This window comes from Poromitra crassiceps, assembly GCF_964638095.1.
Source record: "Poromitra crassiceps genome assembly, chromosome: 14".
NCBI classification, from domain to species: Eukaryota; Metazoa; Chordata; class Actinopteri; order Beryciformes; family Melamphaidae; genus Poromitra; species Poromitra crassiceps.
The window spans coordinates 44,206,076-44,224,227 of NC_139633.1; the positions used below are offsets into that span (position 1 = coordinate 44,206,076).

At 40.7% G+C, this 18,152-nt stretch overlaps 1 protein-coding gene across 1 annotated transcript in view; it reads left to right on the plus strand.

Moving 5' to 3' along the window:
• ubr2 (ubiquitin protein ligase E3 component n-recognin 2) overlaps positions 1 to 18,152 on the plus strand; it is a gene marked incomplete at its 5' end in the record, with an annotated part of 209,586 nt that overhangs the window by 16,640 nt on the left and 174,794 nt on the right. The window contains 4 exon segments of the mRNA XM_083650803.1: positions 5,735 to 5,845; positions 6,286 to 6,416; positions 13,114 to 13,252; positions 17,101 to 17,163. Of these exon segments, the coding sequence (XP_083506929.1) occupies positions 5,735 to 5,845; positions 6,286 to 6,416; positions 13,114 to 13,252; positions 17,101 to 17,163 (444 nt within the window).

The window sequence follows — 18,152 nt, forward strand, 5'->3', positions numbered from 1 at the left end:
GAATCTTGTTTGGCTTTCAGTAGGAACGTTATCCATAGACTGGAAAGCCTCCTTTTGAGCAATATGTTTCTTGTGAGTCTCGCATTGTTCGTCGTATTCACCTCCATGTGAGACTGAAAACTGACTCGCAAAAAACTCTGAGAATCGCCTTGCACTGGCTTCACCCACGGATAAATAGTTTCCCAGTCCTTGTTGTAGCTGCATCTCCTTTTCTTTGCTGCTGTCGCAGTTTCCTCCCTTTCCTCCTTTTCCTTCATGTTTCATAATATTCCGCGTCAAATCTGCAGCATATTGGCTTGCTGTCGGTGGGCGTACCCTAACGTGCTTTTGATTCCAGCCCCCGTGTACCGCAGTTTGATTGGCATGATGACATCAGACACAGCCCGCCCCCTCCCCTTCTCCACACACAGCCAATTCATAAAACCCACATTTTATGAACGCGCATGTGAAAACTGGAGCCTGCCAATCAAAATGCGGGACAATGTCTCAATTTGCGGGACGTGTGAAAAACCGTGAAAATGCAGGACAGTCCCGCACAAATGGGGACATAATGGTCACCCTAATACACGGTCGAAACAACATTATCACAGCAGCTAATACAACAAGGTCCCTCCATGAACCGGAGACACAGTCCCGACTCTAGTTCCCCCCGATGTCGGTCACATTGCTGCCGTTTGGCCAGACGGGCTTCACTATCTTTCTAATCTTTCTTTCTTTTTCTGTCTCGACTTTTCACTGGACTCTGTCTTGTTGGTTGTTTGCTGACATTCACTGCATTAGCTAGCAAACGTAACGTTAGCCTGTGTTAGCCTTCTTCTTTGTTGGTGTATTTCCAGCCGGAGCCAGTACAAGAGGCAGGTTCATGATAGGGCTGGGCGATATGGCCTCTAAAGAATATCGCCATGTTTTTCGGCTATATCGCGATACACGATATATATCTCGATATTTTTGAAATCTCTCATAAATGCTCAATTTAACCCTTCAGGGTTCATACACATTTTGACCAATGGATTTCCATGACTTTTCCATAAGTTCTTAACCTGTGTTTTATGCACACCTGGGGTAAAAAAGAAGAAGAAAGAAAGGGCAGATGTAGTGAGCAAAGATGGATGATTTAATATTCCATAGCTCTGACCTAAGCAAATCTGACATCACTAGTTCTATAGTGAGGCATGGAAAGCCCCACTATACGCCATCATATCTGTGTCGTTTCACTTTTGACTGAAAAATGATGCCTCTACATCAGCGTTTCTCAACTGGTGGGTCGCGACCCAAAGGTGGGTCGCGGGGCCGTTTTGACTGGGTCGCGGACATTGGCCAATTTTTTTTTTTTTTTTTTTTTTTTTTTTTCCATATTTCATTTGATTTAAATTCAGATTATTGAAACTGGATTAGCCTGACCAGTTTTACTTGTTTAACAAGCTGAAGCATATGCTCTGCCTGTAATTCAAGAGAAGTCTGCCTTTTCATTTCATATTTAATTTTAGTTCAATTCAGATGATTGAAACTGGATTAGCATGGCCCCAGTTTAATTAAAAGTTATGACCAGTTTAACTAAAAAGCATATGTGATTCCTTTTTATTTCATATTAGTTAAATTCAGACTACTGAAACTGGATTAGCATGACCAGGTTAACATGTTTTATTATTATTATTATTATTATTATTATTATGAACTTGTTTAAAAACATATAGGCATGTAATTCAAGATAAGTCTGCCTTTTATTTCATATTTCATAGAGTTCAAATAAGACTTTCTGAGCATGACCAGTTTGACTTGTTTAAATTTAAAAACATATAGGCCTGTAATTCAAGTCTGCCTTATTTCAATTGGTTTTTAGCCCTAGTTGCACTTCTGTTGCACTTTTTTGTTCATTTGAGGTTTATAACAGTGCATGAAGGCATTGTGTATTAAATTAATGCGCTTTTTTTTGTGCAATAAATTTGAGTGGTTTAAAAAAAAATCTGAAATTTGGGTCGCAACTTCATGACAAGGAAAATAGTGGGTCCTGAGGCTACACCAGTTGAGAACCACTGCTCTAGATTAAAGAAAAGACACTATGTGATGTTGACTTTTATGTAGGCTAAATGTGCGCATTCGTTTTCCTTATAGATCATGACTGCCCCGCAGCTAACTATGTTAGCTTCACGTTACCTTGCATGTAACGTTAGCATTAGTTGATTTTGGAGACACAAACCCTGGACGTTTCATTTTGAGTAATGCATGAGGTTCTCTATGGTTTACGCCAGCTCTGGGAGTATGAAGTGCTTTAAATGCGGGGATTTTGGTCACAACAAGCCTGTGGAGCGCTGCCTGCAACTAGGTAGCCACAACCAGCTAGCTAACGCGTTAGACCCCACCACAACAGCTAACGTTAACGCCAAACAAATCCGCTGCCTCCTCCCCACGTTTGGTTTAGCGTAGCGCCAGCTCAGACTTTCCCCTAATCTCAGAAATCTTGCAGGACATGTATTGCAAATTGCAATAGTAGTTTTGTTATAATTTGAAACTGTCAACAGCCACACTGGAGGCGGCCATGTTTTGCCAGCTGCTTGGGTTGGTTGGTGGGGACGGGTGTGTCTGACGCGGTTTGACGCGTTTGATGTATCCATGTGATTCCCCCTCCCTTCCTGAGTGTGACAGAGCTCTCCCTTGAGAGGGAGAGCTGACAAGAGGAAACGTGAAGCGAGTCATGCCGGCGGCTTAAGTTATAAACAATGCGTGACAATTATACTCGAATGTTCGCGATATAGTCATTTCTACATCTCACGTGGCACAAGCCGCGATACCTCGAGTATATTCGATATATCGCCCAGCCCTAGTTCATGAATGCACAGAACGTCACATCTGCCAAATTTTCTGGGAAATCTCTACCCGTGAGGGGCAGAATTCTCCAGCGATATTTGGAATGGGTGAACACAGAGAGACGCGGCTGGGCTAATTTTTTAATGGAGCATTCACTCATTGGTAATAAAAAAAAAACACTTTTTGGACACATTTATTGGACCTTTTAAGTTAGTCACAGGATAGAAAACGAGACACAGACTGGTATTTCCCTCTAGTAAAGTAGGTCATACAAGTCCAGACCATAGGATAACTGTCACTCAGTAAAGAAATAGGAGTCCACTTCCTGTTTTGGTACGGTACTACGGTTGTGTTCACTCTTGATGCATTCCCCCCCCCCACCCCCGGGCACGCCTGAAGTGTTCCCCAGACCATCTTTTCAAGTGGACCCAAGAACAGTTTTCTGTTGCGTGCCCGGGTATGGAATGCAATGTTCACACCAGAGACTTTTCAATATAGACACCTCAACTTCCAGTCACTTCCTGTTTCTGTTTTAGGAGACTGGTCAGCCAAAGAAGTTTCATACAGACAGACAATCACAAGCTGATGACCACGCCCATTTAGGAGACCGGGAAGAGTACCATTTCTTACCATAGGCAGAGACTGGCATGTGGTGTCTCTGTTCACACTCATCAAAGGAACCAGACTTTAGGGTCAGAGTGGGGTCAAGTGTGCTCGGCAAGGGTGCCTGTGTGTGTGTGTGTGTGTGTGTGTGTGTGTGTGTGTGTGTTCTCTCTACTGCTCAGGCTGCTACACAGTGGTCAGAGGCCAACCTGTCATCTGCACCTGACAAACCTGTGTTTATTTATTTGTTTATTTGGAAAGGACAGCATATATTAATGAATATATACCAGAGTTTAGCAAGGATGCTAATTTCCATCCATAGTCCCTGACAGGTAACAAATACAATACAAACAGGTAATAAAAATATACTGCAATAAAAGAAGCACAAGTTAAATAGAAAAAAACAGTATGTTATAAAATAAATTAGAACAATATATCAACAACAAGCAGGAGAAACACAAACCTACGGTAGTTAAAATGGTCCTATTCAGAACTGCCCAAACATGAACCTATTTAGAAATGGTCACAGGTTTGTTTATCCATGAGCCATTTTTGAGTTGAGCTTTAAAAGAAGCAAAAGTTGGCCATTCTTCTAGGTTGTTCCAGCTGATCTGTGTGTGTGTGTGTGTGTGTGTGTGTGTGTGTGTGTGTGTGTGTGTGTGTGTGTGTGTGTGTGCGTGTGCGATCGTCAAGATCTGTGAAAGAAGTTGGCATCTCCTGCAGGCGACATGCAGTATATACAAGCAAGTTTCATTGATTAAAATTTGACTAGGCAGGGTACAACACAACAGTATAAAAACAGTTTTTAAACGGTGATCCTGAAATGCATCAAAACTTTACAGTGATCAATCATCATAGATAAAAGCTATGAATTTAGCAACATAAAGCTTGAGGGGCAATTTAAATAAGGGAAATAAGATAATGTAATTTATAAAACAGTTTAGGAGCGCGAGGAAGAAAAGAGAGTTCATGTCTTTTGGTTCTGCTTGTGGGCACAACGTATTCTCTGCACCGGCGGAGAGAGTAAGTGGAAGTTGAGGCTGGATGTAGGAAACCATGCAAGGGGGAGGAGCTAGCCCTCTAGGCTAGAGACTCTTACAGGGTGGACCCTTCCTTACCCACCGTTAATGTTACGCGGTAAGTAGGGCCAGCTACTGGCAGGTAAATGTTTAGCGCCGACTGGTCTCACCAGGTCGAGCTAGCTCTAGCTACCGCACCGGCTCACCTAGCCTCTTCAGGCTGTTGTCCTCAGCTGAATTAGCCTAAACGGTGTTCTGGTGTAATGACGTTGCGTGGCTTTAGCAGTAGCTAAGAGCTCACTAGTCAGGGGTTTTACATTAGTGAACACTAACACAACACAACACTAACACTTCTTCCATCCTGAGGACCACAGTGGAAATAATAAGTCCTGGACTTTTCTGTGTTTTTATCCTCGAATGTATTGGAATTGCATTACTGTGGCATTCCCTCCCGTATGTGGAAAAGGGGTCTATTTAGGGGTTCAAGGCCCGAAGGGGCTGAAACCCTATTGTTTTTGTGTCGGTTTATTCTTGTTCTTGTTTTCCATCTGCCTCTACGCAAATTCCTGTGAGTTGGTAAATGGTAGAGACCCAAAATTTGGCCCAATGACAGATATTAGGTGCTAGTTTCTGCTCAAGAAATAGTTTTCAAATCGGTCTGAAGGTGGCGCTATAATCAAAGGTTTTACGTTAAAGGACTTAACTTCCACGCCGTTTGTCTGATTTTCAAACGTTTTTTTCCATATGTTCAGGTGAACCTGCTCTACAAATTTGCCTGAAGGACCCTTAAGGTCCATCTGGATTTTTTTTTTATATTTTGAAAAGTTTGGAAAACACATTTTTGACATCTCCTCCTAGATCGTTTGACCGATTTCCACCAAAATCGCCAGGAAGCATCTATGGAGCAAGCTCTACAATCCTGAATGTTGGATTTTTGAAATCTACTTTTGTTTCGGAGTTATTAATCAGTAAATTTGTGAGAGGGCGTGGCCTCTCAGCTAAATTGTCATAACCTCATGACCTCATGATAGTTTCCAAATTGTAACGTTAGTTTCCTACATCTAGCTTTAGTTTCCCACATGTAGCATTAGCTTCCCACATGTAACTTTAGTTTTGCTGCAGCTTTGTCCTCGTTTTTGAGCTGAGTGCTTGAGTAACTAGTGTACATGTCATTATCCCTTATGCAATTTTATTTCATGTTTTACTTCACCAATGGAGTCTACAGCTTCTGGTAACGCTATGCTGTGTTCTCTCTCTCCCTGTCTCTCTCTCTCTTTTCTCTCCATCTCTCTGTCTCTCTCTCGCAGATGACCACGTCAGGAGGCGGTGGGTTCTGTGACTGTGGAGACACGGAGGCCTGGAAGAACGGTCCTTACTGCCAGAGACACGAACCCAACAACACAGATGCAGCCCAGGAGGTCTGTCTCAAATAAAATAAAAATCAGTCCACTTGGACTCAAGGATGAACTGATTACATTTTGGTGGTCAAAGGTCAAGGTCACTGTAACCTGACGAACGCCATTTTCAATTTCGGTAACACCATATCTCAGTAACGCCTTGACGGAATTTCTTCACATTTGGCTCAAACGTCAAAGTCTGGACGGACATGGATGTCGACTGCTCACTTGTTGGCGGAGGCATATATCCGCAGTGCGGTTGTTCTAGTTTCAACGATAGTTCCAGGAAGTGCGTAGCGAGCCGTTTGAATGCATCAAATAAAGCTGATAATAAACAATTTAACTCTTTAAACGTCTTACCCTTTCAAAGTACATAACAACCGGTTAACCCCCCCCCCAAAAAAAGAAAATAAAAAAAATTACAACTCTTATATCTGTATGGCTCTGTTTATCCCTAACAGGACCCTGTAGCTCAGCTGCCAGCGGACATGGTTGCCCGTGGGTACAGTATCTTCTCCATCATCCTGCAGTACGCTGTGGACCTGCTGACCTGGGAGCAGGAGGACACGCCCCCTGCTGGGCTGGAGCCACCGTGAGCTAACACACACAGGCACACTAGAGGTCTTCACAGTTTCTACCCGAACCCTAGATCCGAGACCCGAACCGGAACTCATCCAAATCTGGGTCCACATTTTATTAGTCAGTCGCGTTGGGGTCGGTTCCGGGATGTTCCTAGGTGAGTCCTTTCCCTGTCGATTAAAGGAAAATGTAAATTTAGACTAGTATTTAGGGACACGCATTGCATATTAGGGGAACATCATGACCTGCCTCGCACACAGACAGAGATGGGCGAAAAAAGTATTTTGATACAAATTACAAATACATGCTCAAAAAATTTATCACAATACAAATACAAAATACTGGTCTGAAAAATGTATTTGAAATGCAAATACGTATTTTGTATTTTGAAAATACATAAAGCATTTTATAAAAACCGATAGAGCTGCAATGATTAGTCAATTGATTAATTGCCAAATATTACATTAATTGCCTATTTTGATGATCTATTAATCATTTTGAGCCATTTTTTTAAGGAAAAATTTCCTAATTCTCTGATTCCAGCTTCTCAAATGTGAACATTTTCTGGTTTCTTTAGATGGTAAATTGTCTCTTTAGTCCTCTGTGACAGTATTCTCCTTTGTGTACCCTCGAACACACTACAGTTCTTCCATTTCAGTTTTAGCTGTTATTCAGCAATCAGCACAGCTAATTTCTCCCTCACTTCAGCTGTTAATCACCTTCTGTGAGGGCTTTTGACTTAGAGGCAGCATTTCTACATGTTAACCTTAAGTTTTCGAACTTTGTTTAGCCATAGCTATCTGACATCATAACAATAGGTGGAGATTCTGGAGATGATGCGCCATGGCTGCAGTTATGGAAATCGCCCGCTCCACGGGCTCCCAAAATCGTGACTGACAGACACCGCCCACTGTGCGCCATTGGCTCATACTACATCACAGTTGCTCGAGTGACATCACAGTTGGGCATATATATATACAGTATATATACAGTGTGTATATATATATACAGTATATATACAGCGTGTATACAGTATATATACATTATATATACAGTGTGTATATATACAGTATATACACAGTATATATACCGTATATATACTGTATACACACTGTATATATACCGTATATATACTGTATACACACTGTATATATACTGTATACACACTATATATACCATATACGGTATACTGTGTATACACAGTATATATACAGTATATATACTGTGTATATACAGTATATACACAGCACAGGAGGTTTTTCTAGTGAGGCAAGGGAGGATGGTCCTCCCTTATTTTGTTAGAAGAGATGGGGGATTTTATATAATAATATATATATTTTTAATAAAATATCAATAAAATGTGTTTTTTCTGAATAAAAATCATGCTATTCTTAAAATGCTTCAACAACAGTGACACCTGTAGAGCACTGATGGAGCGGCATGCAGACAGAGTCTGTGCCAGTCTGTCATGCCCTCGGGGGGTAGAGGAGAAAAACATTCTCCCCTAGGCCGTTTGATTCCCATGGTAATTATCTCATGTTAAATATTATTGGTTGAAAACACATGCATTTCACAAGGAACAGTGAAATAATATGTTTTTCAACCAATCATATTTAGCTGCAGCCTAACCCGCCCTCACCAATCAATACCAAACAATTAATTTATTCAACCTAATTGGTTGTTCATTGGATAGATCGGTAAGATTGACATTGTATTGTCCAATGTTGAATGAGTCTCAACGCTGAATCCAGTTCACTACGAGGAAGTGATGACATCAAAATTACAGGAATATATAGATTTACACGACACTGATGACAGTAGCAGCATATTATATTTCCCCCTTATTTTTATTTACTTTTTATCAAGCAGTAACTTAGTTCACAAGCCAGACAGTCGTTGCATTGCATTACGAGCCAAAACGAGTTTCGAGCGGGCGAGCCGCGGTACGGAGTGGAGACCAAGAAAACTGGGATATTTGCAACGTCTCGGCTGCATGCGGTTACACGACAGACGGAATGGATGTGCAAGTAAGTCAAATAATTTCAAGTTATCCGGGCCTTCTAGTAAATTCGGAGTGCAAATGGTCCACCAAGCAACGCTGTTTTTTTTGTATTTATGTTTCATGCTGCATAGCCTATCATTTTTCCTAATAAAAACCGCAACCTTAAACTCCCACATTTTTAAACTGAATTTGGCCCGCACATCCATGGCTGACAGCGAACTCGTTTTTAAAGCGTTTAGTGGTGATCTTTATACCATATGAAAGTAGAAGAAATAAGGAATCGATTGGGACCAAGCATGTCAACCTAGCATGTCGGGAAGGGGGGGGTAAATAACGCTCCAAAGTTGATGAATTGGAATGTAACTAAACTAGTATGTTGAAGTTGTTGCAGCCAGGGGAAGGCACACTCTGGTTCCAGATGCAATAAAGTGTAATTTAAAGCTATTTGACAACAGTTTCGGCCGTAGCCTTTGTCAAGTCTCATACAAACACAGTGCAAGACAGCCATTATAAAGACGGGCTGATTGAATGGACAACACTTGTCCTGTGAAAGCACACCTGCGTGTGATTACAATGACATCATAGGATCAGTCATGCAGTAATAGGCTACATTTAGACAGATTAATCAAAACATTGATGTCACAGGTAGGCTGTATACCATAATATATCATGAAACTATGTGAATAAATAGATTTATATAAATGTAATCACAGCCTAATGCATAGAGATAAATCCTGAAACCTTCTTGCAACAGTTGTAGCCTAAGCCAGTGGTTTTCAAAGTGGGGTCCCCAGCAAAAAGGGGGGATAATCTATTTTCACTATAATTCCATGCCATCCATAAGTAACACAATCGAAGCTAGTGTAGAAGTGAGTAACTAGGCTAATTATAACCATAACAGCACAAATAATTGACAAAAATCTTGAAATAAATATACAGCATTTACTCTGAGAAATGAAATGATGAGAAAAGGAACAATTATTGATGGTTAAAACTAAATAATGACATCACAACAGTCTAATCCTCATGCTAAATTAAAATTAGATATTCCTCTAAATCTGTCTTCAAACTGCAAAAGGGGAAAAAAACACCCAAAAGAGTCTCCTCCCTTGCTTTCTACTGTAGCTCACTAGCCACCACTGATACACAGTATATATACAGTATATATACTGTGTATATACAGTATATATACAGAGTATATACAGTATATATACTGTGTATATACAGTATACAGTATACACAGAGTATATACAGTATATATACTGTGTATATACAGTATATATACTGTGTATATACAGTATATATACAGTATAGTGTATATAGAGTATATATACTGTGTATATAGAGTATATATACAGTATATACACAGTGTATATATACAATACAGTATATATACTGTGTATATACAGTGTATATACAGTATATATACACACTGTTTATATACTGTATATATACGGTGTGTATATATTAGGGATGTTGACGATTAACCGTTAACCGTTTAACCGCCGAGAACGCCTTTGTTCGGTTAAGCATGTCGGTCAAATGGGTAATTTGCATAGGGATGTGGATTTGTGGTTAATTTTAATTTTCTTGGTTAATATACACACTGTATATATACACTATATATATGAATTGCCCCAGGGGGGATAAATAAAGATTTACTCTGCTCTACTATACAGTATACACAGTAAATATATTGTATATATACAATATATATATACACACTATATATACAGTATGTATACCGTGTGTATATACAGTATATATACATTATATATACTGTGTATATACAGTATATATACAGTGTGTATACAGTATATATACAGTATATATACTGTATATATACATACCGTATATGTACTATATACGGTGTATATACACTGTATATACACAGTATATACACAGTATATACACAGTATATATACTGTGTATATACTGTGTATATATACAGTATATACCAGTGGTGGCCGGTGAGCTTGGAAACAGGGGAGGAAGCTAGTGCGGCGACCGAACTAGCTTAGTGCGGCGACCGAACTAGCGTCGCCTTTTTTTTTTTTTTTAATTTGGGCTTTTTATTTTCACGTGTGTGCGCGCGCGCGCATGTGTGTGTGTGTATTTGCCATGTTTCCCATGCTGTCAAGCCTCTTAGCTTTCCACCCAGTGAGGAGCATTGCATTAGCACCCAGTGAGAGGACTACAGGACGGAACAGCACCTGGCACCTGAGGCGGTCCCAGGGAAAATATGACGTCTGCTCTGCTGCTGATACTCTCATCCACAAGCAGTTTTTGCCCAAAACGCCCAAATCTCATTTTAAATTAGCATTAGGATTAGACTGTTGTGATGTCATTATTCAGTTTTAACCATCAATAATTGTTCCTTTTCTCATTATTTCATTTCTCAGAGTAAATACTGTATATTTATTTCGAGATTTTTGTCAATTATTTGTGCTGTTATGGTTATAATTAGCCTAGTTACTCACTTCTACACTATCTTAGATTGTGTTACTTATGGATGGCATGGAATTATAGTGAAAATAGATTATCCCCCCTTTTTGCTGGGGACCCCACTTTGAAAACCACTGGCTTAGGCTAGAACTGTTGCGAGAAGGTTTCAGGATTTATCTCTATGCATTAGGCTGTGATTACTATTTATATAAATCTATTTATTCACATAGATTCATGATATATTATGGTATACAGCCTACCTGTGACATCAATGTTTTGATTAATCTGCGCCAGTACCGAAAATGTAACCTATATTACTGCATGACTCATCCTATGATGTCTCACACTCAGGTGTGCGTTCACAAGACAGGTGTTGTCTATTTAATCAGCTAACCTGTCTTTATAATGGCTGTATTGCACTGTTTGTATGATACTTGACAAAGTCTATGGCCGAAACTGTTGTCAAATAGCGTTAAATTACACTTAATTGCATCTGGAACAAGAGTGTGTCTTCCCGTGCACAGTGCTGCACTACTCGTTTAGTTATCAACTTTGGAGCGTTATTTACCCCCCCTTCCCGACATCCTAGGTTGACATGCTTCATCCCGATCGATTCCTTATTTCTTCTACTTTCATATGATATAAAGATCACCACTCAAGCTTTAAAATTGAGCCCGCTGTCAGCTATCGATTTACAGGCCAAATTCAGTTAAAAAATGTGTGAATTTAAGGTTCGCGGGTTTTAGTATAAGAAATTACAGGATGAAACTTCAATACGACAAAAATAGCGCTGCTCGGTGAACCATTTCCACGCCGAATTTAATAGAAGGTTCGGATAACTTGAAATCAATTGACTTACTTGAATATCCGTGCTGTCTTTAGGGGAAACGCTGCAGTCGAGACGTTGCAAATATTCCAGTTTTCTGACATTGCAAAAAGCCCGTATCGCGCAGCTCAAGTCTCCCCGCAACTCGAAACTCGTTTTGGTGGTAATCCAATATCAACGACTGTCTGGCTTGTGAACACTTACTGATTGATAAAAAAGTAAATAAAAATAAGAGGGAAATATGATATGCTGCTACTGTCTCACAGTAAAAGTCGTAAATCCTTCCTGTCAGGTCAGGCAGTGGATTTCACTTCCTACTTCAGCGTGAGAGACCACAGACCAGGCAGTGGACAATGTCAGGAATCTATCCAACCAACAACCAATTAGATTTCACCTGGTTTCAAAGGGCGTGAGCTGGAAGTGCTTACTTCCAGCTCAATCTGATTGGTTGGAAAACACATCACTCTCACAGTTCTCTGTGAATTGCAAGTGTTTTTCAACCAATCATATTTTTCATTAGATAAATTACCAAATAAATAAACGCCCACAGGGCGAATGTTTTTTTAATCTCCTACTCCATGCCGGGACCAGGGCCAGAGTGACTCGTCTGCATGGGGAGCTATAATGAATGAAAAAATGAGCGTCTGCACATAAGAAGAAACACATTTGATTGATATTTTATTATTAAAAAAAAAATGAAAAATGAAAAATGAAAAAAAAAAAATATATATATTTTTTTTAATATTTTTTTTTTATATAAAATCCCCAATCTAATAGAGGAGGACCATCCTCCTATGCCTCACTGGAAAAACCTCCTCTGGTATATACACAGTATATATACAGTATATGTACACAGTGTATATATACACACACTGTATATATACTGTATATACAGTATATATACACTGTAGATATACTGTGTATATAGAGTATATATACTGTGTATATACTGTACTGTATATATACAGTATATACACTGTATATATACTGTGTATATACTGTATATATTTATATCTTTAAAACTGATTGGATCTCGAAACAGTTTTCGGATCATTAGGGTTCAGGCCCGTCATTTTGTACCTGTGAAGACCTCTTAACACACACATTAACATTACATACAGCCAATAGATACTACTACTACTATACACCATTTATTAACTGCCTGCCTGCCTGTCTGTCTGTCCGCCTTTCTGCCTGCCTGCTTGCCTGTCTGTCTGCCTGTCTGTCTCGTCTGTCTGTCTGTCTGTCTTATCTGTCTGTCTCTCTTGTCTGTCTGTCTGCCTGTCTGTCTCTCTTGTCTGTCTGTCTTGTCTGTCTGTCTCTCTTGTCTGTCTGTCTGCCTGTCTGTCTCTCTTGTCTGTCTGTCTGTCTGTCTCGTCTGTCTGCCTGCCTGTCTGTCTGTACCTCTTGTCTGTCTGTCTGTCTGTCTCTCCACAGGGATAAAGCAGATACGTATTACTGCATGTTGTTTAATGATGAGGTCCACACCTATGAGCAGGTGATCTACACACTGCAGAAAGCCGTCAATTGCAGCCAGAAAGAGGCCGTGAGCTTCGCCACCACCGTGGACCGAGACGTCAGTACCTATACTATATTACTTACTAGTACTATATGTCTGTATGTATATATATGTATGTATATGTATATATGTATGTATATGAATATATGTATATATTATATATGTATATAGCATGCTGGGTGCTGGGCACTATTGTAATATCTCTTGCTAGGCTACTACGAACTACTACTACTAGTAGCTAGGCTACTACAAACTCTTTTTGAGTAAAGGGCTCAAACTGCCTTGTGTGACCAACAGTTTCAACTGTTAACCAGTTTGAGTCATGCTTTTTCCACGCCGGCACCCGTTTTGAAATCCATTAGCCGGTTCGTTCACATTACTGCACAGAAATGCGTCTACCTATGATGACGTTAACCATTGAGCTAATAGTCTAATGGCGGCCGTTATAGACCACTGGTCCGCCCACTGCCGCTCATAGTGCTCTCCCATTGGCTGAAATGCTCTGTCGCTCAATCATCTGCTAATCTGATTGGCCGTAAATGCCGGAATGGATTATGGGATTAGTAGTATCTTCACTCTTATGATATAATAATGTCCACACTCTTGTACCAGCAGCATTTTTTTTCTTTTTGTTTTTCGATGTTTTTTCACCTCTGAATTAGGGATGCACCGATCGATCGGCACGTGACCGGAAATGGCCGATTTTCACGTGATCGGCCCCGACCGGTGACCGGCTCCGGTCAGTCCACATAGCTGATTCTGTGCGCCGGTCGGCTTTCCCCTTTTTTGTTTGGTCAACTACCTGCAGCTGCACGATGCATACATTCGCGTAACATGCGCGCACCCCAAGCAGCCAAAAGGAAACACGCCAGCATGTCGTCCTCATTGTGGAAATTGTACAGTTTGTCACACATGCAAGTCGAAAATAAGCCGTGGAGGATACATTGCCGGGTCCCGCTCGGCTGGAGTCCACTCCAGTCTGAGCGGCTCGCTTCACCTCACCGGCCCCTCTCTCTCCCCGGCCACAGCGCAACACAGCCGACTTGGCGAAGTGAAGGTAGCCTACTATCGAGCCCTGTGTTACATTCCCCGACCAGCTGCAGTCCACATCTCCGCTGCCTGCTGCAGATCAGCTGCTGCTGCTATCTGTCAGTCAGTCACGTTGTAACATGGATAGAGGAGAGGATGACTATTTGTTTCGTATTGCGAATAGAACGACGAACATAATAATAAAACGCATCGGACCAGTGTGCAAGCTTTACTGTGCGTGATGATTTTTTTTTCCGGATGGCGGATTAAAAGAAACAGACTCTGTGTGTAAACTCAACTCAAACTCTTTTCCTTATCTACAGCCAAATCCACAACTGTAGAGTGGGCATGGCTTCGAAGGTCTCTGGGCTCCAGACCTATAGGCTATAAACTCCTTGTCCAAGGATAACATTTTGATGTTTATTTATTTTTATTCTATTTGTTTATTTGGCAGGGACGTACGGTATACAAAAAAAACATTAAACCCCATAGGGGAAGAGATGCTTTGTAACAGATTTAGCCATAGGCTACTTTCCATCTGGAGCCCCTCATGCAAATGATAAGAAATGTGACATGAATCTTAATTTTCTATTAAAGCAAAGTAAAAAAATAATAATCAAAAAATAACCTGTTAATTATTGTTCTTAGAAATGGAATCGGACAAAATCGGTATCGGCAAGTCAGACTATTCAAAAATCGGAAATCGGAATCGGCCAAGAAAATGGCAATCGGTGCATCTCTACTCTGAATCGAATGTTTTATGGTCAGGATTCTTTGGAAGGCCGGTTGGCTTTGTTCAAGGCTTAAAACTCTTTAGATAAGGATTTTCGAAACGTGATTGAGAAAAATGAATGAACGCGAGGTGACGTCACAATGTCGCGTGACTGTTGAGCTCTATACTATCTTACTGTTGTTATGATGCTAATTATGTACATGCTAATTCTACTTGCATTACACTGGTTACTGTTGTTATGATGTATTGCCTGCTAATAGAGTAACGCAGGGATGACGTATTTTTGTAGGCTTAACCAGAAATCGTCGCCATTTTGGTTCATCAGGGAAAAAGTCTATGGCGATTTATGCATAAAATAATGTCTGTGGTTAAGAAGTTTATGATAACACGAATTTGGGTTCAGCAGGATAATCTTCACGAACATTAATCACTTTTATGCTTTTTGAAGCGTTTTCTAAAAAATGTGTAAAAAAACCACATTTACGTTCCAAAAGTCATAAAAGTTATTCACGTTTGTGAAGATGATCCTGCTGAACCCAAATTCACGTTCCCATAAACGTTTGTTAACCACATGCATTTAAGTGAAATCCCCATTCTAAAACCCCATTCACTTTTCCTCTTACGAACCTGGAAGTATACTTCAGGACATATTCCTGCGGTGCTCTATATATGACTGTTTCATTCCGCTGGTATTCATAGCTTTCAAGAGGCGTTACGTGCTGCCGGGAACGCCCACCTGGCGGTCAAAAAAAAAACCTGCGGAGTCGACTAGTTTCTCACGCTGTGTTTGTTTAGCCAAAATGCCGGATACCTGTTGTGCTATCGGTTGCACTAACCGACGAGGAGACACGCCTGGCTTGTGCTTTTACAGAATGCCGTCGGAGAAAGAAAACTCAGAAAGGAGGAGGTTGTGGATTTGTGCGATTAGACGTGGTTCAGTCGCTGGGGAGGGCAAATGGCTTTTTTTCTACCATCAAACTACACACGTTTTTGCGGCCAACATTTCATCAAAGGTGAGCTCAAGTAACGTTAACGGGGTATTTTAATCATTATTGTAACGTTACTTGAGCTTACCTTTGATGAAATGTTGGCCGCAAAGATGTGTGTACAAACGGCTGAACAAACACAGCGTGAGAAACTAGTCGACTCGGGTGGCAGCGGAATGAACAAGTTTTTTTTTTGACCGTCAGGTGGGCATTCCCGGCAGCACGTAACGCCCCTTGAAAGCTATGAATAGGAGGGACGGATACATCGGTATTGTAGATCAAGGGTTCCCAAACCTTTCAGCCCCCGACCCCGAAAAGAATGGTGCAAGAAGCTTGCGACCGCCACTATGCCCGGAGTTGATTGAACCACAAGTTCGTACACAGATGCTGAGAATTTCGTAATCAAAACAAACAAGATGTAACAATTATGGTTAAAATGTGCTCTTTTTAATAGTTTTTAAATTGTATTTCACACATTCTGTAGTTCACACATTCTTTAGGCCAATTTCACGCATTCGAAAAAATCATCTCGCGACCCACCCAGTGGTGTCCCGCAACGCCCCAGGGGGTCCCGACCCCCACTTTGGGAGCCACTGTTGTAGATGTTATGGTTTATGTGAAACCACGCTTCGTAATAGCCTTGTCTCCAGCCTCCAGACCCTTTATGGGTCTGGACGCAAGCCTATCCACTGGCAGTTATTTCAGACAGATACTGTCCCAGATGCCTGATTTGCTGGTTGATGTAGGCGCCGGGACTACAGAGCGCAGGAACAACACGTGAAAATCCATTGGCCGGTTGTTGAGCTGCTTGCGGCTTGCAGCTAACGTATTGAAGGCAAGTGACAAAGCTCGTGTGCGTTTTTGATAACAACGCTCCCGCCATGATGTTGCAGTAGAACGTGTTAAGCTGATTTTCAGTTCGCCATAGCGAGCCAGGCCAAATGTGAAGTCATCGTGCTAGTCGCGTCTGATGCTAGCTAATTGTGGTGCAATTGTGGTATGCCTTCTCTTTGATGATTATCAAATGCTGTTATCCTTTCTTCATGTTATTTGACTCAAAATCATTGTAAATGAGGGTCTCCCTCAATGATTCTCTCGAGTATAAATAAAGATTTAATGAATGAATGAATGAATAAACGTAACGTGTTGTGTTGCAGGGGAGGAAGTCGGTGCGGTACGGGGACAGAGAGTTCTGTGAACAGGCCAAGGCTGTCATCGTGGTGAGTTCACCTGCTCACAGTCTCACACCAGGGGCCTGTACTACAATGCAAGATTAGTGGCTTAGCGAGGTAACTTCAGGTTTAACCCTGGGTTTGCGCGTCTATGATGCTAGTTTCACTTCTTACCAAGATAGGTATCCATTAGGCCTGGGCGATATGGCAATTTTTTTTATCACAATATGTTTTCTTATATCGATCGATGTCGATATTTATCACAATATAAATTTATCAATAATACTAATTGCACATAAAAAACACATGAAGAATTTTAGGGGCACAATTAAAATTCAATGCAGAGCAATATAGAATATTCGATACGACTCTATTAATCTTTGACCGGTTACAATTAAGTTGAATTCAATTCAAAGTATTCTCATGAGAGAGGCTCAATGCAGCTCATTGGCTATTGTTGTCATTAAATGATAACCCTTTATTTAGTCATCTGTTTGTCCATACTATTCACTTATGGCTTTTTAATGTAACTTGATCCATTTGCATTTTCAGCTTATTATAATTGTTCTATGCTTGTTACTTGTTTTCCCTTATACCACTGGTCTTTGGTGTGCTTATTCTGTTGTGTGTATTGCATTATGTTGTTTTAATGCAATGAACGTCTTGGTCCAAGGCTAGGTGTTGATTATGCAGCTATAGTTAGCTGCTGTTGGTTTGATAAAGGAAGCAAAGACTGTTTAAACCATATATGTGTAATGTTATTCGGATAGCTGCTATAGATGGTCTATCTAACAGATAGCATAACGTTAGCAAGATTGTCAAGTATGAAGATATTAACGTTAGCGCGTAACCTAACGTTAGCGTTAGCTAACGCGATGTAGATGCTAATTTGATACCATTCATGACAGCCAGCTACCGCTACCCATAACCAGAACTACTGTCTGCTGCAGCTTTATCTCCCGTGTACAAATCCACAGCCTGACATATTTGAATTCCATCTGTTTTTGCCGGGCCAGGCTCTAACTGGTTAGGAGCCA